This window comes from Musa acuminata, chromosome BXJ2-5 (genome assembly GCF_036884655.1).
Source record: "Musa acuminata AAA Group cultivar baxijiao chromosome BXJ2-5, Cavendish_Baxijiao_AAA, whole genome shotgun sequence".
Lineage (NCBI taxonomy): Eukaryota > Viridiplantae > Streptophyta > Magnoliopsida > Zingiberales > Musaceae > Musa > Musa acuminata.
This window is the reverse complement of record NC_088342.1, coordinates 32,669,008-32,693,247: the sequence shown is the minus strand read 5'-3', so window position 1 is coordinate 32,693,247 and position 24,240 is coordinate 32,669,008. Positions and strand designations below refer to the sequence as shown.

At 34.8% G+C, this 24,240-nt stretch overlaps 1 protein-coding gene across 1 annotated transcript; it reads left to right on the top strand.

Moving 5' to 3' along the window:
• Positions 1-507: 507 nt before the first annotated feature.
• On the top strand, positions 508-21,601 carry LOC103985137 (probable protein S-acyltransferase 22). Its single transcript, XM_065109169.1, has 9 exons — positions 508-1,218; positions 1,345-1,458; positions 3,031-3,420; positions 4,553-4,621; positions 4,705-4,776; positions 4,986-5,114; positions 5,221-5,301; positions 5,578-5,766; positions 20,437-21,601. Exons 1-9 carry the CDS (start codon positions 1,177-1,179, stop codon positions 21,217-21,219), a joined length of 1,869 nt encoding a protein of 622 aa, XP_064965241.1. The 5' UTR covers positions 508-1,176; the 3' UTR covers positions 21,220-21,601.
• The last annotated feature ends 2,639 nt before the right edge of the window (positions 21,602-24,240 follow it).

Below are 24,240 nucleotides of genomic sequence, written 5' to 3'. Positions count from 1 at the left end.
GTTAAGCTTGCAGCAAAGATGGGAGTCTCAGAGTGTCTGGCATATCCCACTATTTTAGGGGGAAAACAATCTTGCCTATGTAATTTGTTCTCAAATGATTGAACGACATCCTAGTATTAAATACAATGTGCCACAGGACAAGTACCGGAGTATCATTCATCTTCCACTGTTGCAGGTTTTTGGTGCTGTCTGTATGAGAAAGGACAATTAGGGCCATTGGTTTATAGGGCATTGACCTTACACTGTTTATGGCCAAATCTTGGATTCAACATCAACTGCCTTTTAGGAGATTAATTCTGCCATCTCTTTTTCCAGCCAGACGTATGACAAGATGCCAATTAGTAGGTTCTATTCATCGAGTCCACATCTTTTGTCGATCTTCTCTGAAGGCACTCCTTCCTATAAAATGATAGACGAACTAGGTGTCCTGTTTCAGCCGTCTTAAAAGATAAAAAGAGTTATTCAAGCACCATTGAGAGAGAGAGAGAGAGAGATGGTAAATAGGTTTGCCCGACGGTGATTGCCAAGGGCTAAGTTCAACAGAATAGCACAATCTCCTCTATGATCTCTGACCCCAAGCCCTAGTTCTTGCCTAAGGTAACAGCGACATATTGGGACCGTAGGCTGTAGGGAGCCAATTAGGTTATCTTGGTAATTATAAGATCAAACGAGGCTAACTAGCACAATCTGAACTCTCGCTTCTCTCGCTCTCTTTCTCTCTCTCCCTCGATGCTGGAGGAGCACCATCTGAAAGTCTCTGTCTTGAGGCTATTTGCCTCGAGCATACCAGCCAGATCGTTTGTTCTTGGGAAAGGTTTCACAGGACAAGAACAGCCCAACAGCGCATTGCTTTCCCCCATAAGTCTGAACTCTTGAGTGCATTTATGGTTCCTGAAGCAAGAATTCTTTTCCCCTTTTCACTTATCCCATATCACTGATCTTCTTATTTAGCATGCTGAGGTTCCAATACTGAAGGCTTATGGTTTCCATCTGTGGCCACATCCTTTATCCATCGTTATTCCCCTGATAAAAGAGATTTAAGGGAGAAGAGGACATCTCTCTCTCTCTTTTTATTTCTTTCTTGTGTGGGTTCAAGTTGGACTTTGGCTTCTTCAAATCTAAATCTTAAGCCATCTCTCAGCTTGGTATTTCTCCCATCGACCAGGATCTGGAAAAATGAGGAAGCATGGGTGGCAGCTTCCTTACCATCCTCTTCAGGTATCTTCCTTTATTTTTTTCTTCTTTACTTCTTCCTTTGCTTCTATGGGTTTGGCTAGACTTCTTTTGCTTATGTTTAAAAGGTGCCCAACCGATCCTTATTTTTTTTTGCTTTACTGAGGGCAGGTGGTAGCAATAGCCGTTTTTCTTGCACTGGGGTTTGCTTTCTATGTGTTCTTCGTCCCATTTGTTGGAAAGAAGCTGTTTCAGTATGTGATAATGGGGCTTTACACTCCCCTGGTAATCCATTTCGGTAACACCATTCTGAATTGTTTCCTCCTGTGATTTTCAATTCTCTTTTATAAATGTCTCATCTTGTGCATTTCTCTGTCCAGTTCTTGGTGGCTTGTTATTTCCATCAGATTTGTATCATTCCAATTACTTTTAGCACAATGTCGGTCTTATTTGTTTAATATTTGTTTTGCCTCTTCTAAGTTTCTTCATAAACGTTTGAAATGCATCTGCAATCCTGGATTCTGCAATGTCCATTCATTTTTCAAAAGCATTCAATACCTGATTAGGAAAATAAAAACAAGTGGATATCCTTTAGATTCTTCTCTAAACTACAATTTCAATGTACCATTGCAACTTGCATTGATTGTTAAATTGCTCTAGTGTTTTTAACTGATTAGGGTTGAGCGACAGGGAAAGATCTGTGTAACTGTTCCAATAAAATGGGTCTTACTCTAGTGATAAAAAACTGATAATGTCTTTCCAAGTTTATAAAAATTACTGGGATAGGTATCCATGATTCATGTCATAAATGTCAGGGAAGTTTCTGATAACCAGTAAATGAGTAAATGTATATACCCTAGCTGATTAATTCTCCAACTTACATATATATGCACTTTGACTAATACGAGAGGTCATTTTAGACTCTAGAACCATTGATTTGACAGGAAGAACCATGACTATAATGGTAAGATCATCAATGAAGGCACAGAATATATGTTGTCTAGCATGATGCCGTTTTTGCATCCTGTCTTTGCAAGGTAGGATCAAGCAGAGTAATCAAGCTGCTAAAGGAAGATTATGGTGTATGGAAGAATTTTGGATCTCATGAACTAAACATCTATTAGAAGGGCATACCTAATGCACAAGGCTCCTACTAATGCGGGATCTAGGGAGGGTCAATTATGCAGCCATAAAGTTTCCTTACCTCTAAATATATTAATATATTAAACTTCACTTTTGTGAAAAAAATCTTCAAGTTTCCTATAACTTGATTGCCAGGTCCATCAACACTCTCATTCTTGCTTCCCTCTTGTGCTGTGCAGATCAAGCATTTAAAAGACAAATGTACTTGATCTGTTCATTCTGGATAGCTTTGAAGGATGCACCTAAAATTGCATAAGGCATCAAGTAAACAGACAATAAATTTGAAGAGAATATATATGATAGCATGTGCGGCATTTGCACTTACTGCATATGCTCTAGAATCCCTGCTATCAACAAGATAGATTGATGTGAATTGGTTTCATTTCTTAGTCACTTTGGATTATGTTCAATGGTGTGAAACTTGTGTGCTATTTCTAGCAAAGTAAGAAAATTTCTGATTAAATACTGTTTCATACCCTTCCACAGACAACATATATACTTTGAAAAAGTCATTATCTATGATGTGTAAAAATGATAAGCGCACATTTTTAAATTGTGAATATTCTGCTAGACCACAACTGTTCTATTCAAGAAATGATGCACATACACAATTTGAGAAGTATTTAACTTCGTATTTCTTTTTTCAAGATCTCACTGCAAAAGAGATGCAGGTGGCAACATGCAGAGTCTAATGTCTTTCGTGTGTCTTGTCAGGTTATGTGCGTCTTTTGCTTATACGTGTGCTGTGCAGCAACAGATCCTGGTGACCCTGGTATTTTCAAATCCAAGAAGCATCTTAAAGTAGAGGATCACAGAGAACAGAATCTTGCCGAGGTATCTAAGCAAGAAGGCTCAACAAAGGAACTAAACATTGAAACAACTGCCGAAATGCAACTTGATGGGAACATCAACTCGGATGCCACTAGGGATGAATTGCATTCTGAAAGTGAGAGATTGCCTGGCTACACTATGACTTGGATGGCAGCATTTTTGAGCTGTTGTGGAATGTCTTTTATGTGTAATTGGTGTCATTCACATGAGCAGTCTTCTGAACAGCAACTGAGTGAGGAAGGCATGTTTTACTGCAGTCTGTGTGATGTTGAGGTATGGCAAAAACTAAAAACATACCAAAAAATAATAACATACTATATTAGTTCACCATATAGGTTCTTTGTCATCAATCATGTTGCATTTTACTCCTTGGACCTTCTCCTGAAGTCATGCTGCTTCAAAATCAACTAATTTGATTTGTAATTTTTCCTGGAATATTTTATATTGGATATTTCCTTGAATTGAAAAAGGTGGATATAATCTACTTATGCTCTAGGACATAGTCACAAACTGAGTCAGATATGTTTTTCTAATTATGCCTTGATCATGTGCTATATAGAAGGTGCCTTTAACTCTTAAGTAATGTGCACCTTTGGCCGTTTCATCATGTGTGACTTACTATTAGGAAAAACATATGTTTTCCATAGGTATTATGAGAAATTATATTTTGAATTGTGGTTCATCCCTTTTCTATCGATGAGCTAAGTAATGCTGGAAACAACTGAATAAAGGATATTTCAATTCTGTTTTCCAATTTTGTTATTCTCTCAATGGTGGGTTTTGTCTATGCCCCCAGGGTCCTCTTTTCATTGCGTCTATAGTTGGCACTTGGCAGCACCAAACATTATTTTGTTTTACCCGGAGGTTTTAGTGTTAATCTAAGTTGAGAAAAGGGTGAACTATGTGCTGTGTTCTATGCAGTCAGCTATCATTGACTCAAGTGCTCACTTTTGGCGACAGGAAAGCATTTAGTTATCTCTAAGATTTGAATTGTTAATGTTGCAAGTATGTGTACTTGAAATTTTGTGTCCAGTCTATTCATTGACTTTTTTTTCTAAGCTTTCACCCACATCCTTTGCAATTTACTGTGAGGTGGCAAGCCCTTTACTGATTACATTGCTTCACATTTTCCTGTTGGCATTAGGAACATGCATGAAACAAAAAATGTGTAATAATTAAAAATTGTTCACTATTTGGATAAAAGATGATTAGTTGCATATTTTTTTCTGGCTGTTCATCGCAGCATTTAACTAATCACATTTAAGTTGTGGATATAAAGATAAGACCGAAAAGATATTTTTCTAGGAATTCATACATACCTTTTCAAGGAAAACAATAATCTAATGTACTTTCTATTAGTTTTGTTCTTCTCTCTTATATATAACTTGGGCCACTCGTTCTGCAGGTGTTGAAGTATAGTAAGCATTGTAGAGTTTGTGACAAATGTGTGGACGGATTCGATCATCATTGTAGGGTGAGAATGTTCACACCTCTAAGTTCTTGCTTCTCTTTCTGAGGATGATATCCAATTCTTAATATCTTGCCTTTATTTTATAGTGGATCAACAACTGTATAGGAAGAAAAAACTATAAAAGGTTCTTCATCCTCATGGCATCTTCTCTTCTCTTGGTAAGTGCAAGTACTTTTATTTGCTAAGGTGGTTACATTTGTAAGGAGCATCATCATATGCCTGCAGACGTGATAGTCCTATTAGTGTGCCTACTAAGAAGACACTAACTGCAGACTGAACCATGGACCTGATAGCATGCATTTTGTTGGGTCCTCTTCATTCTGATTGACTATTGTCAGGTCTCCATGCTTTGTGCACCTTGGGCCAGCTTATTCTGCAGTGGTTGATTGGGATCCTCGTGTTAATACTCTGTTCTCTTGAACGAAAGCGGTTCTCTGCAGAAATCATCTCAAAGTTGGGAAGCAGCTTCTCTTTAATACCATTTATCGTGGTGGTGGTGAGTTATTGAAGTAGGAGTTTAATAAATGTACCCACAGATAGTGATGAAAATGACTCTTTAATACCTCCCCTAATTATCTGACACTGTGGCTCTACATTTGCAGGCTTCCTGTACCTTCTTAGCCATGGTTGCCACTCTACCAGTCGCACAACTTTTCTTCTTCCACATACTTCTGATAAAAAAGGTAAATTATTGCTGAAACTCTCTTTCTGCTATTAGCAAAATAGTTCAACTGCTTTTAGGAAGATGCCATTTTTTTTGTTTTGACATCTAAGATGCATCCATGTTAACAATGCTCTATTCATATCTAATACACAACTGACTTTGTTACAATTTGTGATCAAAATATAATATATCTTTAATATACTAATATAGAATATGATAGAAAGAGTAGTTGATTGCAAAGTCATCAATTTAGGCTACGTTATATTAATTAATATTTGCAAGGATGTGGTCACAGGGAATCAGTACGTATGATTACATCATAGCTTTGAGGGAGCAGGAGCAGGAACAACATGCTGTTGATGAACAACAAAGTCCACAAATGTCTCAAGTGAGTTCCTTCACCGGAATAAGCAGCACCAGTTCTTTCAATGCATTTCATCGAGGGGCATGGTGTACTCCACCAAGACTATTCCTTGAAGATCAGGTACCATGTGTATCTTTCTTCTGAAGGTTTCACAACACTCAGAACGTAACTAAGAACAAATAAGACAAGAAAAAGCTGTATTTGAAGAATCACTATTAGCGACTAACATCTCTGGACATTTTAGGTGAAGCAATTTTTTTATCATTTATTACTTAGAATATGATTGATAAAGCAATTTTTTTAAAAAACAAAAAAGCACTCTTGTCAAGCTATTTTAGTGGGTTTTCTTGTTCTGTCTGGTTTTGATGTGTTAAGTCAAAAATAAATATACAATTCACTTTCTTTCTTTTTTCTGATTGATAAAAAATACATTTATATTCTTGTTTACATGCTCGCTTTGAGTCCTAGTCTCTTGAAAATTTAGTTGCTGTCTTATTGCATTTAAGATTGTTGAATCCTGAGTTTGATTGTGCTTGAACGATAATATCCCAAAGTTGTGAGTCTTTACCAAAAAACAATTTGCATGTTTTTCTTGATTTCAACTATCAACAATCAACAATCAACAATCAACATGTAAATACTGTAAGCATAAAAACTGAAAATATGTTACTATTATATGGAAAAACTTAATGCTAGAATTGAAAGCAAATAAAGATAGATTAAGATCAGGATTGCGTACCTTTCGATGCCATTTTAAAAAACTTTATCTAATCTACAAATGCATTGTTGTCGAATCCGAAAGCTGCAGTGATGCCAATCTACAAGGATAACTAGATTCGTCTTCTCCTCTTTTCTATCCTTAACAGGACCACTATAAGTGTTGGGTCCAGCCCATATGTGGGCTTTTAGACAATTTGGGCCATAAGCCCAAATCAATAATTAAGAGAGAAAGGGCAAAAGGTGAGGGCAGAAAATTAGAGAGAGCAGCGAGCGTGCGCAGAAAACGCGTGCAATGAACGGTGGCAGCACATGATAAGATGGTACATATAAGATTGTGGGTATTGGAGATATTTGCTTGGAGATCAATATTGACAGCAAATTGATACTCAAAGATGTAAGACATGTTCCAGATATTCGTCTTAACTTGATATCTACAGGTAGACTTGATGATGAGGGCTTTGCACACTATTTTGGTGAAAGCAAATCGAAACTCACTAAAGGTTCTCTAATTGTGGCAAGAGGAAAGAAACTTAACTCTTTTTATGTCATGAAAGCTAAGCTACACAAATGAGAGATTAATACAGTTCAAAAAGATGAAAGTATAGATCTTTGGCATAAGAGACTTGGACATATCAGCGAGAAGGGACTTTAAACTCTTGCTAGAAAGCAGTTCTTACCAGAGTTGCAAGGTACATCTCTTAAATCTTGTGATCATTGCTTAGCTAGAAAAACACATAGAGTTGCATTTCATACATATCCATCATCTAGAAGATCAGATGTTATTGATTTAGTTTATATTGATGTTTGTACTATGCAAACTAGACTCTTGGATGTGCTCATTATTTTGTTACTTTTATTGATGACCATTCTAGAAAAGTGTGGGCTTTTGCTTTGAAATCTAAAGACCAAGTACTCAATGTTTTCAAGGAGTTTCATGTTAGTGTTAAAAGAGAAACTGGTAGAAAACTAAAGTGTATTCGATCATATAATGGTGGCGAGTACAGGGGTCATTTTGAGAATTATTGCAGGTTCCATGGTATCAGGCTTGAGAAAACAGTTCCTAAAACTCCTCAACAGAACGGTGTGGCAGAAAGGATGAACAGAACCATTGAAGAAAGGATTAGGTGTATGCTTTCCCACGCCAAGTTACCAAAGTCATTTTGGGGGGAGGCTATGAGAACTACAGTTGACCTGATAAATCTTTCTCCATCAGTTCCTCTGAAAGGTGATGTTCCAGAGAGAATATGGAGAGGAAAAGATATATCTTATAATCATTTGAGAGTCTTTGGGTGTAAAGCATTTGTTCATATTCCCAAAGATGAGAGGTCCAAGCTTGATAGTAAAGCAAAAGCATGTATCTTTTTGGGATATGGTCATGAAGAGTTTTGGTATAGATTATGGGATCTAGTGAACAAGAAGATTATTAGAAGCAGAGATGTTGTATTTCTTGAAGACCAATTGTTTGATGATGATGATAATATTGAGAAGCCAGAAACCTCTGTTTATATTCCTTGGAGTTTGGGTCCAGTTCCTTCACCTGTAGATCATGATGATCATGGGGGAGATGAACAAGAAGATTGTGGTGAGAATACCAGTAATGATACACCTACAGTTGATGATGCTGAACCAACTGAACAAGCACCTCCACCACCAGTTGAGATTTCATTGAGAAGATCCACTAAAGAGCGACAACCATCTACTAGATATCCTCCACATGAGTATGCTATGCTTACTGACGGGGGAGAGCCAGAAACTTACCAAGAAGCTATTCTACATAAGAATAAGAATGCGTGGGTTAAAGCCATGCAAGAAGAGATGAGATCCTTGCTTGAGAACCATACCTATGACTTGGTAAAATTGCCGAAAGAGAAGAAAGCTCTCAAGAATAAGTGGGTTTATAAATTGAAGACTTGAAATAATAGCTCACAACAAAGATATAAGGCACGACTAGTTGTGAAAGGATTCAGTCAGAAGAAAGGTATTGACTTTGAAGAAATATTTTCTCCAGTTGTGAAAATGTCCTCTATCCGAGTTGTTCTTGGTTTAGCTGCCCGCTTATATTTAGAAGTTGAGCAACTTGATGTGAAAACAACATTTCTTCATAGTGACTTAGAAGAAGAAATTTACATGGAGCAACCAGAAGGTTTCAAAGTCAAGGGAAAAGAAAATATGGTGTGTAAGCTTAGGAAAAGCTTATATGGACTCAAACAGGCACCTAGACAATGGTACAAAAAGTTTGATTCCTTTATGATGAGCCAAGGTTATAATAGAACCACATCTGATCATTGTGTGTTTATGAAGAAATTTTTAGATGACAATTTTATTATTTTACTGCTATATGTTGATGATATGCTGATTGTTGGTCATGATGTTGGAAAAATTGAAAAGCTTAAAAGAGAGCTAAGTCTTTTGTCGTGAAAGACTTGGGAACGATGAAACAAATACTTAGCATGAAGATTCTTCGTGATAGGAAGAAAAGGAAGATTTGACTATCTCAAGAGACTTACATTGAAAAGGTTCTTGAAAGATTCAACATGAGTAAAGCCAAAGTAGTTTGTTCTCCACTTGCAGGTCATTTCAAGCTTAGTTCGAAACAATGTCTTACAAGTGAGAAAGAAAAGAAGAAATGTCCAGAGTGCCTTACTCATCTGCAGTAGGTAGTTTGATGTATGCTATGGTTTATACTAGGCCAGATATAGCTCATGCAGTTGGAGTAGTCAGTCGATTTCTCTCTAATCCTAGAATGGAACATTGGGCAGCAGTGAAATGGATATTAAGATATCTAAGAGGTACTTCCAAGTTATGTTTATGTTTTGGCAGTGATGAACCTGTGTTAGAAGGATACACAGATGCAGACATAGCAGGTGATACTGATTCCAGGAAGTCTACTTCAGGGTTCTTGATGACATTTACAGGGGGAGCGGTCTCTTGGCAATCAAAGTTACAGAATTGTATTGCTCTATCAACCGCAGAAGCAGAATACATAGCAATTACTGAAGCCTACAAGGAAGCTTTATGGATGAAAAAGTTTCTATAGGAATTGGACTTGAAACAGGAAGGTTATAATACTGTTTACTGCGATAGTCAGAGTGCCATTCACCTCTCCAATAATTCAACATACCATTCTAGATCCAAGCATATTGATGTGAGATATCACTGGATTCGTGATGTGCTTGAGATGAAAGAATTATAATTTGGAAAAAGTGCATACTAATGATAATAGATCAGATATGTTGACAAAGTCTTTGCCTAAGGAGAAGCTTGAAGCATGTAGGCGAAGAGCGGGCTTAGTACAGCCCACCATGAGCTGGAGGGGGAGAATTGTTGGGTCCAGCCTATATGTGGGCTTAGACAATTTGGGCCATAAGCCCAAATCAATAATTAAGAGAGCAAAAGGTGAGGGCAAAAAATTAGAGAGAGCAGCGAGTGTGCGTAGAAAACGTGTGCAGTGAACGATGGCAGCACACGGCAAGAGAGAGAGAAAAGAAGAGAGAGAGAGAGAGAGAGAAAGATTAGGTTTCTGAGTTTTTTGCTTGACGATTGGTGGCCAAATATTGTCAGTTTTGGCCCAAATTTTATGTGGAGAATCTTTGCAACAAACTCTACAACCCTAACGGTGTTGATCTACAGTTTACCCTCTCTAAGGTACTTTCCTGCTATACCCATTTTGTGAGACCTAGAATTCTCTTTTGAGGAGATACATCCTATGATGATATGCTAGAGCCAAGATCTATGTTCTTGATGTTATTATGATCCTCTAGTTATTCTAGAGAAGATTTACTGTAAACCTGTTATCATTATTATGTATCATAATATTGTTAGTCTTTCTTAATATAATCTATAACAACCCCTATAATTTGCCTTGTTAAGACAATCCTACTATCATATTCAACTATAATATGTATAAATATAAATGTAAACATGATAGTAGAAATGAATAACTTTAATTAAGAAAAAAAAATATCAATAATAATTTCTACGTAAACTTGTATCACCATATCTTTTATAGCTTGCTTATAAGCCTCATTTTAAGAAAATATTCTTTAGGCACTTTAGGCTATAAAACTTTAGTAATGGATCAGCTATCATCAAGGTGGTACTTAGGTTCTCAATTGACACTTATTGTTTCTGAATACTTTCTTCAACCACCAAGTAGAGTACTTGTCATTGCTAGAGAAGAAAACTGTTACGATGTTATCATAAAATATCTTCAGTGGCTTAACAATTAAATCGACTACTCTTAAGTCCTAAGATGAAATTTCGCAACCATAAAGTCTAATTTGTGGCTTCAAATTCAACTTTCATTGTTGATGATGCAATAAGTGAATGTTTTATACTTTTCGAAGAAATTGCCTCTCTAACTAATATAAATATGAATTCTTAAGTGGACTTCCTACTATTAAGGCAATTTGCAAAAGCAATATCTGAATATCCCATCACTTTAAGCTAATTTGATCTTTTGTATATGAGCATATGATTTTTTATCTCCTACAAATATCTTATAACTTACTTAACAGTTTTCCAATATTCTATTCCTGGTTGCTTTGGTGTCTGCCCAACATTTCAACTATAAGATTGATATCTTGTCTCGTACTAGTTTAAGCTATAATAAACTTTTAACTACGGATGCATAAAGAATATCTTTCACTTGATTACTTTCTAAGTCATTTTTAGGACACTAGCTTTGACTGAATTTTTTACCTTTAATAATAGGTATATCATTAGGTGAACAAAACAGCATACTAAATCTCTTGGAGACTCGCTCAATATATCCTTTTTGAGGCAGTCCTTGCAATATTTGAAATTTATCCATGGATATATCAATGCCAATAACATAAGCTGTCTCATTTATATCAACCATCTTAAAATTCTTAATAAAAAATTTCATAGTTTCGTGTAATAATCTAAGCTCACTGTTGGCAAGCAAAATATCATCCACATATAAGACCAATATAATAAATTTGCTCCCATTGGCCTCTAGATATATACACTGATCAATAACATTTTTCTTAAACTCGAAAGAAGTAATGGTATCATGAAATTTTATATATCATTGTTTGAAAGTTTGTTTAAGGCCATACATAGATTTCTTAAGTTTGTAAGCCTAAAATTTCTTTTTCTTTTCTACGAATCCTTCAAGTTGTTCCATGTGAATTTTCTTATTTAGATCCCGATTTAGAAATGTCGTTTTCACATTTATATGATGTAACTTAAGATCATAATGAGTTATTAATGTCATTACGATCCTCAACGAGTCATTTTTAGAAATAGGAGAAAAGAACTCATTATATTCGATGTATTCTTTTTAGAAAACTTTTGGTTGTAAGTTTAGCTTTATATCGTTTGATATTGCTCTTTGAGTCATATTTTGTCTTAAAGACTCATTTACGATCGACTCTTTTATAATTATTGAAAAATTTAATTAGTTCCTAGACACTTTTCTAGTCCATCGATTTCAACTTTTCTTTCATTACATTGTATCACTTTTCAAGATCGATATTTTTCATGACTTGTGAAAACGATAAGAGGTTCTTTTTTATTCCTATATCATAATTTGATTCTTTTAGATATATAACATAATAATTAGAAATAGTTTTCCCTTTAAGTATTTTAAAAAATTGATAATTATGGTTGTTCCACAAAATAATTTGTAGCAACATGAACATTATGTGGACAATGATTTGAGGAATAATAACCTCTCGAATAGGAAATGATAAAGGAATATCAACTCATATATCATATATATAAAATAATCAGTACCTACTATCCCCATATTATGGTTAGGGTAATAAATTCTGTATCTCTTGAATTTTTTTGGGTAACTAATGAATTATCCAAAAATGATTCTTAGATCCAATTTCTTTTCATGTGGATTGAAGACTCTTATCCATGTGGAATAATCCCAAATATATAGAGATCTCAAATTGTGTTTTCTATTAGTTCATAACTTCAATTGAGTTATGAAACTGACTTACTAGGAACCCAATTCAAGATATACATAGTTGTCATAAGAGCTTCATCCCATATTGATAGGTATAGAGGAATAACTCATCATGCTCCTAATCATGTTCATAAAAATACGATTTTTCCTCTTAGTAATGTCATTCTGTTGTAGTACACCTAGTAAGGCATATTGAGCACAAATATCCCGTGTTTCAAGGAATCTATCTAAAGGACCAAGATTATGACTTGACATCATATCTACCATAAAATTCACAACCCTTATCATATCTTACAATTTTGACTTCTCTATCTGATTGTCTTTTGGCTTCATTTATGTACGCCTCAAGAGCGTTAACAGCCTGAGACTTATCATGTATTAGATACACATGGTTATATCTTAACAGGTCATCTATAAATGTAATGAAATATCTCTCTCCATTAAAACAGGGAATATGAAGCAATTTGCAAATATCAGTATGAATAATCTCAAGGAGTTCTTTACTTCTTATAATGTTTTTTTTTATGTGTTTAGTTTGTTTTCTTTTAATGTAATATATGCAAATATCAAAATCAATGCTGCCTAAATTTTCTAAAATATTATTCTTCACAAAATTTTCAATTCTTTTATTGAAGATATGCCCCAAACGTTTATGTCATATTATAGAAGATTTCTTATCTTTGAAACTACGTTTCAATCTAACATATGATTGCAGTGTTATTAATATCTTTGTAAGCTCAAGATTTAAATTAATTCTGTATAAACCATCACACATAATTTCATAACCAATTATAGTAAATCATAAAATATATTAAATTTATCATTACTAAAAGAAAGATAATATCTTAACTCATTAATTCTAGATAGAGAAATTAAGTTTATAGAAATAGTACATAGCATGTGTTTGTAAGATCTATCAGATGACCCGTCTATAGGTGTAGGTGATAAGTTCCCATTGCTATCACTTTTGCTTTGAGACGATTCCCCATAACAATAAATCCTTTATGTTCTTTTGATTTTCGAGTTATTAGAAATCCTTGTATATTATTGATAATATGAGTTGAAGTATCAAAATCAATCCACTAGGTATTATAAGAAATCTTAGTAATATTTAATTTGAAACATACAAAGGCTGAGTTTATACCTTTATTTTTAAACAAAGTCTTGCATTTAATGTAGTCTTTTTTCATATGTTATTTCTTGCCACAAAAGAATCATTTTATTGTGAAGGTTTTCTTTTTATTAGTTTGTTTAACATTTTCAAACCCGCAAATTTATTTGGTAGATGACATTTCAATTTTCTTTTCTTGTTACCAAGTCCTTGAATAATAGTCAGAATATTATGAGATCTTTCATACCTTAACTTTAATTCTTCTTGAACACATATGCTAGTCAGCTTATTCAAGTCTCATTTATCCTTATTTATATTGTAATTAATCTTGAATGACCTAAACTTGAGGAGAAAGATAATTATAAATGAACTGCACGAGGAAAGACTCATCCACATTCTTACCTAATGTTCTAAGTTTTGTAGTCTTTTCAATTATATTGAGGACATGATCTTGAATTCCTCAAGTGCTATCATACTGAGCCGTAATCAGTTCTCTCATTAATGTGTTAGCTACTGACTTATCAGCATATTTAAATCTATCTTCTATAGCCCTCAAATATTTTTGTGCGCTAATTATAGGCAGTAATGAAGTCTTGATGTTATTTACAATTATCATTTTTATAAATATTAGATTGAGCCTATTAGATCTAACCTAAGCATTCATTTTATTAATATATTTTATAGTGCTTCCTTCAGTTAAGTTTGTGAGCTTTTCAACAAGCAATGCTAGGTGAAGATCTGATACACCCAGTGTGAACTACATATGCTCTGACAATTCTGATTAATTTATACTAGAGAGTATAAGGATACTAGAAACATGAGAGTGTACGGAAGGTAGTACCATTGTAAAATATAAAACAACATTAATATTTTGAGTATCCAAAATATGATAAACTATTAATAGTATCCATATTTCATCTTTGGGTGAAATATTGATATATCTAATGTTTACTCAAAATTATTTATGGAGGACTAATATTATCCTTGTAAATAGTATTGTTATCTTTGGGTATATAACCTTAAATTACAAAGATATCCAAAATAGTATTATCCTTATTCGAAGTAAATTCTCTTTTGGGATTATCTAAATTCCAAATTATATGTATCATTATTAATATTATTATTTTTATTATCATTTATGACTAATTTTTTAATTGATTTTATAATTTATTGGTCTAAGCCATTTTGATGGTTACAAGACCAATACAATAATATAAAATATAATTTAATTCAATAATTTCAATTGGCGCTTGGGCGAGACGAGATGAGGCCCGAGCGCCTCCCTTCATTTCTAGGCGGTGCGCTTCAAAGAGACCCATCGCTCGAGCCCAAGCACCGAGTGCTTCGAGCGAGTGCCCGAGTTAAACCAGGCGAACGAACCAGCGTTTTAGGTCTGGTTCAGTCTCCGGTGCTTTAGTTGGTTCAATCAAACCAACAAAAGCATCGATATCAACCTTTCTCTTGCGACTTCCCACCCTTAACCCTGCTCGTTGCTCTCACTACCGCTGCTCGCTGTCACTGTTGTCGCTCGCTGCTCCCACTCCCGCTGTCGTTGCTCGTTACTACCACTCCCGCTCCCGCTGCTCGCCGCTCCTCCTACCGCTGCCACTATCGCTGCTCGTCGTTGTCGTTGCCACTATCATCGCTCGCCACTCCCAATGTCGCTACCACTGTCATCGTTCACCGCTCCCACTGCCACTGCTCGTTGCTATCGCTACCACTGTCATCGCTCGTTGCTCTCGCTATCGTTGTCGCTGCTCTCAATCCACAACCTCGATCTTCCTCTTACTCACACTCTTCTCACTTTGGTAGTATATTGTTAACAGTATATTAACACTATACTACTAACTGTATACTAGTAATAGTATTTTTATTTATTAGATTAATAATATATTATTTTAATTTTAATACTATTAATTTTTATTTATTTGAAATTATTGTTATTGTTTTGAATTTTGAGACTTTTTGTTAATGTGATATTGTGATTTTATAAGATTTTATTTATTTAATATCATATTTTTATTTAAATAATTATATTTATTAATTATATTATATATTTTTATATTTTAGTGCCTCGCTTTGCTTAGGCGATCGCTTAGCGCCTCGGGCGTTTTTGGACCTTGGTGTCTTTTGGCGCCTAGTGCTTTTTAAATCACTGATTTAATTAACATAAGCAAAAATTTTATCAATATTTCAATGAGAAAAGTATAAAAAAAATCATAATTTATATTTTTTAAATTTCGTATGAAACCTATTCAACCATTTTAATTGGGTAAGCCCAGAATTGGGCTACCCAAATATTGGCTAGTAGATTTAGGCTAAACATCAGCCCACTTAGGTCAGTTAAAATTAAAGTTGACTAAGATAAAAAAATGATCAAAATTTGACTTTTTCTAAATTCAATCAAAACAAGATTGATCGAATCTAAATCCAATCAAGCGACCAAAATATAGCCAGAATCAAGTCCAATCAAAATATTTGATTAAAGTCGGTCAAATTAGTCAATTTTATGGTTGAGGACATAAGTAAAAAATATTTGATTTTTTAAGGGCAAAATTATAATTTTATCATGATACAATGTAAATATCTGATTTCTAAAGGCAAAACTGTCGAGGACATTGACTGAAACTAAAAGAATTCATAAGTTCAAAACTATAATTTTAATGGGTGAAACTTTATTCCCTTCTCAACTGTTGTAGCCTGTGTAAGCCATGTGGTTGCCATGGTGCACAGTTGTCCACCGCCTATGCGTCGTTGGCTCGAATTCCCTCCGCAACTGATCAGTGACTCCCTTATCGGTGCTCCCTTCCCTTGCACATGGTTATCACCGTTGCGCGAGTCTCATCGGCTGCGCGTGTTCACAGTCAATCAGCGACCCTTGTGGCCGCTACGGAGCCACTTTGAACCATGGCCATCAGCATCTCGTAAATGCTATTCGCGTCCAACAGACGCTGCCACAGTGGCATCGCTATAGCCATCGGTCAAAGGTAGCGCCCTGCCTTGCTCTGCTATGGCACGTAGCAGCATCGCTATGTGTGCAACCACTAGTGACCAAGGCATGTCGCTTAGGTTGTTGCACATAGGCAGCAACAATGCAGCGACAATTGCCATCTACGTAGCCATTTTCTGTGATAGGGCTGATGACCAACGGAGGCTGCTACCCTTAACAGAGCTGTTGTCGGCAGTAGCCTGCCAAATAATTACAGGCACTCTGTCGTGGTTCCACCTGCATTACATCGCTCGCAAGCAGACGAGGAGCATTGAGGAATGGATTCAAAGATCGGACAAGAGAAACAATATATGAATGCTGATTGAAACACAGATAGATTATTTAAGCATTATACACTCAAAACTGAACAACACCTTTTTGCATGCGAAGAGTGCTAATAAACAGATCTAAATACTAAACAAATCTTATCTACATTATTTGATTTCAAAACGATAGACTCTCATACCAATTGTAAGCATAAAGCCTATAATTATGCTACTGTTATATGAAAAACTTAATGCCATAATGATAGATTAAGATCAGGATTATATACCTTTCGATGTCATTTTCAAAACCTTTTATCTTATATGCAAATGCACCATTGTCAAATCTGAAGGTTATAGTGATGTCAATCTGCAAGGATAACTAGACTCGTCTTTTCTCTTCGTATCTTTTATAGGACCACTATAAGTGATGAAATAGGGACTTAGGAAGGCTATGAATAGATCTCGTATCGTGTGTAGTCCCTACAAGGTCCTGTTTATTTATAGGCGAGAGTAGAGGGTTTATGATAAGAAAATAAGAGACTCCCTCCCATCAAGATCATCTCCTAGGGAATCTTACAATGAGTGGATTTATTTTTTGTTAGCCAATAATCATAATCAAAATCCAATCAGATCTATAAAATATCTTATCTAATTAAATAGGGTCGCATAGTCTCACAAATACAATTGAAACATGTTAAAACAAAATTATCATTCTCTTCCAAGTCTCCCCCATAAAAATGGGATGGGCTATAAAGTAAATCAAACTTGAGAAAGCTCTCTTCAGAAATTTGTTAAAACTTAGTAAGTGATTGAGGAACTAAAACCCCTCCGGATTCCTAGTCAATGACAATTTAGGCAGGAGAGGGATTAGCCTAACCTAAAAGGCTAGTTAGGCCAAAAGCTGCTCTACAGATTGCAGTTTGAGCTCAAGTGACATGGAACCATATTCTAGAAACACCTTTTGAGTTTAAGAAGATCCTAGAAGGAAACGGAATGATAAATTTTGCTGTAAGAAGCAATTCCAATTTCAAAGGCTCTAAGCATTAATAAGCAAATTACTAAACAAAACAACTCTTATAATAATGGTAACATGACTATTAATGCAAAACACATCACCTAAGAAAAAGAATTCCTATCCCTCCCTCTTGGCTGAATTGCAAGTGGAATTGTCCACAACCATATGTTCTTGTGATGTCAAAGTGACCTAGCAGGAACTGAACAAAGAAGGTATGTTATGGTCACATACCTTTCTTGACTAGACAACAGTCCAGTAGGCCAAAAATATTTCTTTTAAATGCCAGATATATATGGTTTTGTTGATAGTTAGTACAGCTAACATAAGAAGCAAAGCTGCTCGTTCAAATTCCTGAGCAGTTATCTACTTTATTGAATTTGTTGGCTTTCGCAATGTAATAAGGAAAAAATACAATCTCCTGTGATTGTCAGATTACCTTCTCTTTAGGACCAAATCCTAATGATGTAGAATAAATTAGGGAAGTAGAGAGAAAAGGGAAGAGAAAGAAAGAGAAGTGTGAGATAAGAGAGAAGATGGAATTCTTTTCATTCAAATATGAAATATTGATCAATTGACAAGCTCTACTATCTATAGGGGTTTAGGAGCCTTGATATAATTAATGAAGACCATAGGAATTAATAAACGTTTTAGAAATCCAAAATGTGACTTTTTGGATATCTAAATAGTAAATGACTGCACTTAATACAAGAGTGCACCTAATACAAAGGGAATGCCTAGGAAGACCAAGAGATTTTTTTAAATTTTCAACATAACTCTTAGAATTTCTAGGCCAACTAATTGATGACTTTTTGTTGATTTCTTTCCCAAGAATAAACTTTTCTAAAATTCTTTGTAAAACTAGATAGTTCTTCATCATTCTTCCCCCGTAGAAAAGAACTCGACCTTGGAGAGTGATCTACAAGGTACTAGTCCAATAAGTCTGGTGTAAACTCACAAAGTTCCTCCAAGGTAATCCAAGTGGCATCGAAAGCTGGACAATCATGCCACTTGATAATAAAGTATTGAGTAATGCTAGTAGCAGACATGATAAGGCGGTCATCAAGAATGGCCTCTACGTTATCCTTGTGTTGTGAGAGAATCGATACTTTGGGAGGATTGTCACCTGCAGGAACACTAGTAGATAGAGGAGGCTTAAAAGTACCATGATATGGCGTTAAATCCTCCACATTGAAAACTAGATTAAATGATTAATATTTAAGCTAGAAGGCAAATTGAGCATATATGCATTAGATCCTTGTTTTTAGATAATGGGGAAAGGTCCAATAGCTTAAGCATATAACTTTTTGAATGAGTTTTTAAGGAATCTCTCAGGACAAATGTGAACCAAGACATAATCGTCAACTTAAAACTCTTGACTTCTACAAGGTGCATTGGCAACAAATTTGTAACTTTCATTACTTTAGGATAATTTTATGTCGTATTTTAGCATGCAAATTATGAATATGTTGAGCGAAGGAGTGAGTTAGTTCTGAGGCACAATAGATAAGTAGAAAGGCTACAAGGTCAATGGGGGTGCGAGGAGTATAGCCAAGGATAGTTTGAAATGTGCTTTTTCCGGTGGAGTGATTGATTGAGTTATTGTACACAAATTATGCATTGGGTAAAGTTAAGTCCTAGTTTGACCATTAGTTTAGGCGTGAAAGGTTGAAGAAAACTTCAATGTTGTGCTAAATAGGTTCCATAAAAATTTTCAAAAGTAGCTAATAAATTTCACATCCCTATCATACACTATGGTTAAGGGGCAAGCCATGTAATTTAATCATTTATCAAAAGAACAATTTAGCAATGTGTGAGGCGTCATCAGACTTATTATATGGGATAAAATGGTCATTTTTTAAAATCGATCAACAACAACCAAAATAGAGTCATGGCCATAAGTTGTTTCGGGAAGTCCAAGAATAAAATCTAAACTCACATTTTGTCATGGTGAATACGGAATGGGTATAGGCCATTATTGTGTTTGCAAATTTTGGCAACTTGACAGGTGTGAAATTGCGACACCACTTGAGTAACATCTCGCTTTTAAAGAAGGCCAGTAAAATTTATCCTCGACTGATGCAATGGTCTTGTCTATTTTATTCGATCATGGTTTTTATCTTTTCTCCCCCCATTTTCTCTTTTTTTTTTGTCTATTTATCACACTTTCTCATTTTTTTAGCTACAACAACAGTACCACTAAAATTTGAACGCTTGAAAGTTATCCAAAAAATAATAATAAAATAAAACAAAATGTGACTTTTAGGATATCTAAATAGTAAATGAGTGCACTTAATACAAGAGTACACTTAATACAAAAGGAGTCCCTAGAAAGACCAAAAGATTTTGTTTTTAATTTTTAACAAAACTCTTAGAATTTCTAGGCCAACTAATTGATGACTTTTTATTGATTTCTTTGCTTAGAATCAACTTTTCTGAAATCCTTTATAAAATTAGATGGTTCTCCATCACCTAAGATGCTTTTGAATCCCCTTAATTATAGATAACTTATTGGATCCTCATGCTTGCTTGTTATTGCATACATATATGGAATCACTGTGATGTAATTTGTTTTTTTTGTTCACTCATGGTAGTCTTACCCATATTTAGGCCCAAAATAAAGTGAACTGTGTAACATTTTTACAACATACAAAGTAACCTAGCGGTAGGATGGGCTTCTTGTGTTTTCTATTTTGCTTTCTTGTCATGCTTATTTGGGTTGATGAAAAGGGTTCCATTTTTTTCTCCCAGTTTGATGTTGTACCCCCAAAGATTGGCACATCTGCAAATTACACAAGCAAGAAGATGATGCCAGAGGAACAAGTCAAGAAAAGGAATGCTGGAACTGTCAAAATTAGTCCATGGACCCTTGCTCATCTTAATGCCGAAGAAGTTTCAAAAGCTGCTGCGGAGGCAAGGAAGAAATCCAAAATCCTGCAGCCAATTGTTAGACGAGAAGTTCTGCAGGGGCAAGACGCAGAGAACAATATTGGCAGAATTGTCCTGAGGCCTGATAACCATAGTCGGATGAACAAAAGAGGAAGGATTCCAGTTGACCTTCCTCTTGAACCTCTTGCAAAAGTTTCTGCTAGTGCAACCGACGGTAATGTCAGCGACCTGGTTCCTAAAACATCCTCCAGTTTAGCACCCCTGCAGCTTGAAGCCCGTAGTGCTTTTTGGCCTAACAGGCCGATGCCATCTGCTAGAGTTATTGCTTCTTCTCCTGATAGTAGTTTGGACTCACCTGATCTACATCCATTTCGCATTTCCTCTTCGGGAACCGAGGAAGCACGAGGTCTCAATTCCATTTCCAACCCAGGCATTATCCCACCGAGGGGGATTCAGCGCTCAAGATCAACCAGTGACGGGTACGAAGCATCTGGTGGTGAAGACAGCGACCGGATTCCGTCAAGGATAGTCCACAGGTCATCCAACTGGGCTAGCATTGTCCTTGGCTCTGAACATAGTCAGATAGTGGATGATCTGAAGGCCTCATCCTCCGCAAGCTCGCAACTATACACTAGACCACAGTAATGCAACACGAGATCAGATACTTGATGCAAAGGCTCGACTTCCCGGCAGACCGATTGAATTTCCCCATAGAAAATGTGTTATTGAGTGGAGTTCCAACAATGGATGGAAATGATCGGAAGCTGATCTCTCTTACAAGAGATATTTTGGTGCTGTGACTTGCAACTATTGCTTGGAATGTAATGGTGCCACCTCGACACGTGTTATTATCGGCTATCATGCTTGAACATATTCACCAGTTTCTCTGGTCTCAGTTCTATTATTGTATCTACCCTAATTTGGCATGTTTATTATGTTTGAATTGACATACTAAGCTTGACTGATGTGGTAGCACTTCGGAAATCTTGTAATGCCATTTTAAGATTATCAATTTCTTTTTCTACTACACACGATATTATGAATTGTGGGGTGGCTTGTATTATATTATTCTCTTTGCAGCATCATCGAAAATTGTTAAACACTTCTCTTATTTCTGATGTCACACCTCGAACACGATGTCGGTTCTTGAAAAGACCAGTTTGTAAGTAAACAAAATCTATTTTTATATAATCATATTGTTTTAGTTTAAAATAAATATATATGTTTCAATAATAATAATTACTGAATCTATCTTCATCTCGAATAATGCTATAGTTTTTATTCCCGATACTACGTTACCTTAGAATTCAAAGAAAGTAACAATATACTAAATCAATATCAACATTTATATGGATATATGTCATGCATGAGTAAAATATCAACCAAAAAGATTTACATATTAACAAGAGTGTTAACAAATAGCATAGGTATACTTACAATAAATATTAATATTTTAATAAAAAAAATGTATATCACATAACAATAGCAAGATCAAATTTATTACATGTCATACCTTTTTTCTTTTGTATTCTTTTCATATTACATGCCATATTATATATATATATATATATATATATATATATATATATATATATATATATATATATATAGTTATTTAATCCATGGTCAACTAGGATTAGAATTTTTAACAAAAAATAAAAATAGCAATTCCTAATTTACTAGTCCTAACATAATTAGGAAAAACTCAAAAACTAAATAGAAAAATATAAATTAATATCAAATTCCTAAAATTAAGGACTCCTATTTCTTGTCTCTCCAAAACAGTCTTACCTTCAAGGCTGAGTGAAAACTTTTCCTCTAATTCTTTGTAAGATTCCCAAGTGGCATTTTCAATTAGTAAGTTGGCCCATTGAACAAGCACTTCAATGACAAGATATCTATGATGCACCATAACATGTTGATCAAGTATGGCTTGAGGTAGGATTTGAACCTCACCAGTAGAAGAAATATTTGGCAAATGGTGTTACACCACATCATCCTCAACTAACTTCTTTTTAAGATAAAACATAAAAAAACTAGATATATCTTAGAGTTTGCTAGCAAGTCCAAATGATAAGCGACTGGGCAAATACATTCCAATACCTTATAAGGCCCAAGGAATCGATGAAATAGCTTCATAGAAGATCGAACCTTTATGGAAGTTTGCATGTAATTCTGAAGTCAAAGAAAAACCTAATCGCCTACCATAAACTCCCACTCACTAGGATGCTTATCAACTTGTTACTTCATTCTAGCTTGTGAGACTACGATATTATCTCTTAAAAGTTAAATAATCTTACCCCTATCAAGTAATTCCTTATATACTTGATTAATCTTAGAAGAATCAAGCATATATTTTAAAATTGTGGGAGGAGGTCGACCATAAACTATTTCAAAAGGAGTCATTTTATTAGAAGAGTAATAAGTGATATTATACCACCATTCTGCCTAAAGAAGTAATTTCATCCATTTCTTTGGTTTATCATTGATAAAACATCTGAGATATTTTGTAGACATTTGTTCACCACTTCAATCTGCTCATCTATTTGCATGTGATAAGTAACACTTATATTCAACTGGATACCTTACAAACAAAAGATCTCCTTTCATAAGTTGCTAATAAAAACTTCTATCTCAATCACTAACAATAGAACGCAGAATTCTCTATAACTTTATTATATTTTTAACAAAAGTACAAGCAACACTTGCAATGGTATAAGGATATTGTATAGCACAAAAATGAGTATATTTTGTAAGATGATCCATAACTACAAAGATAATGGTTTTACCTTTGTAGCGCTAACAAACATCATATTCTGTAATAAATTTCTTGATGATTTTCTTCATACCCTTTCAATAAAAAAGTTGACAAACGTGTTTGTATATATGAAGAAATCCATAATAACCCGTAGTTAGTGATGAATGAAACTCTTTCAAACTTATATTTTGGCAAGAAGAATTTAGTGTCGAGACAATTTTCTACCCCTATAGCACAAATCTATGAGATCTCAACTGTAATTAGAAATAGAAGTTGGATCTTTTTCTAACTTTTTAATAATATCTCAAATTTTAGGATTATCAAACTATTCACTCCTAATAAGTTTTAGCATTTCACAATTAGAAATAAAAATAGCTACTAGTTTAGCTTGCTCTGGAAGGTGAGAAAGTACATCTATAATTAAATTCTCACTCCCCTTCTTATAAATAATCTCGTAATCAAAACCCAATAGCTTAGTGACTCATTTTTGCTGCTCTAAAGAAGAAACATTTTGCTTATGAAAATATTTCAAGCTTTTGTAATCGATGCATATTTGAAATAATCAACCAATTAAGTTAGGCCTCCAATTAGTATTTGCATGAACAATGGCTAAATCTCCTTTTCATAAACAAATAAACTCAAATGAGATAAGGAAAGTGCATTACTGGTATAACTAATTGGACGACCCTCTTGCATTAATACAGCTCCAATACCCACTCTAAAAGTATCATATTTAATCATGAATAATTTATTAAAATATAGTAAAACAAAAACTAGCATAGCGGTCATTGCATACTTTAGAGAACTAAAAACTTGAGTAACTTCTTCTGTCCACTTAAATATATTTTTCTTTAAAAGTAATGTCAAAGGAGCATTGATTTTGCCATAGTCATTCACAAATTTTTGAT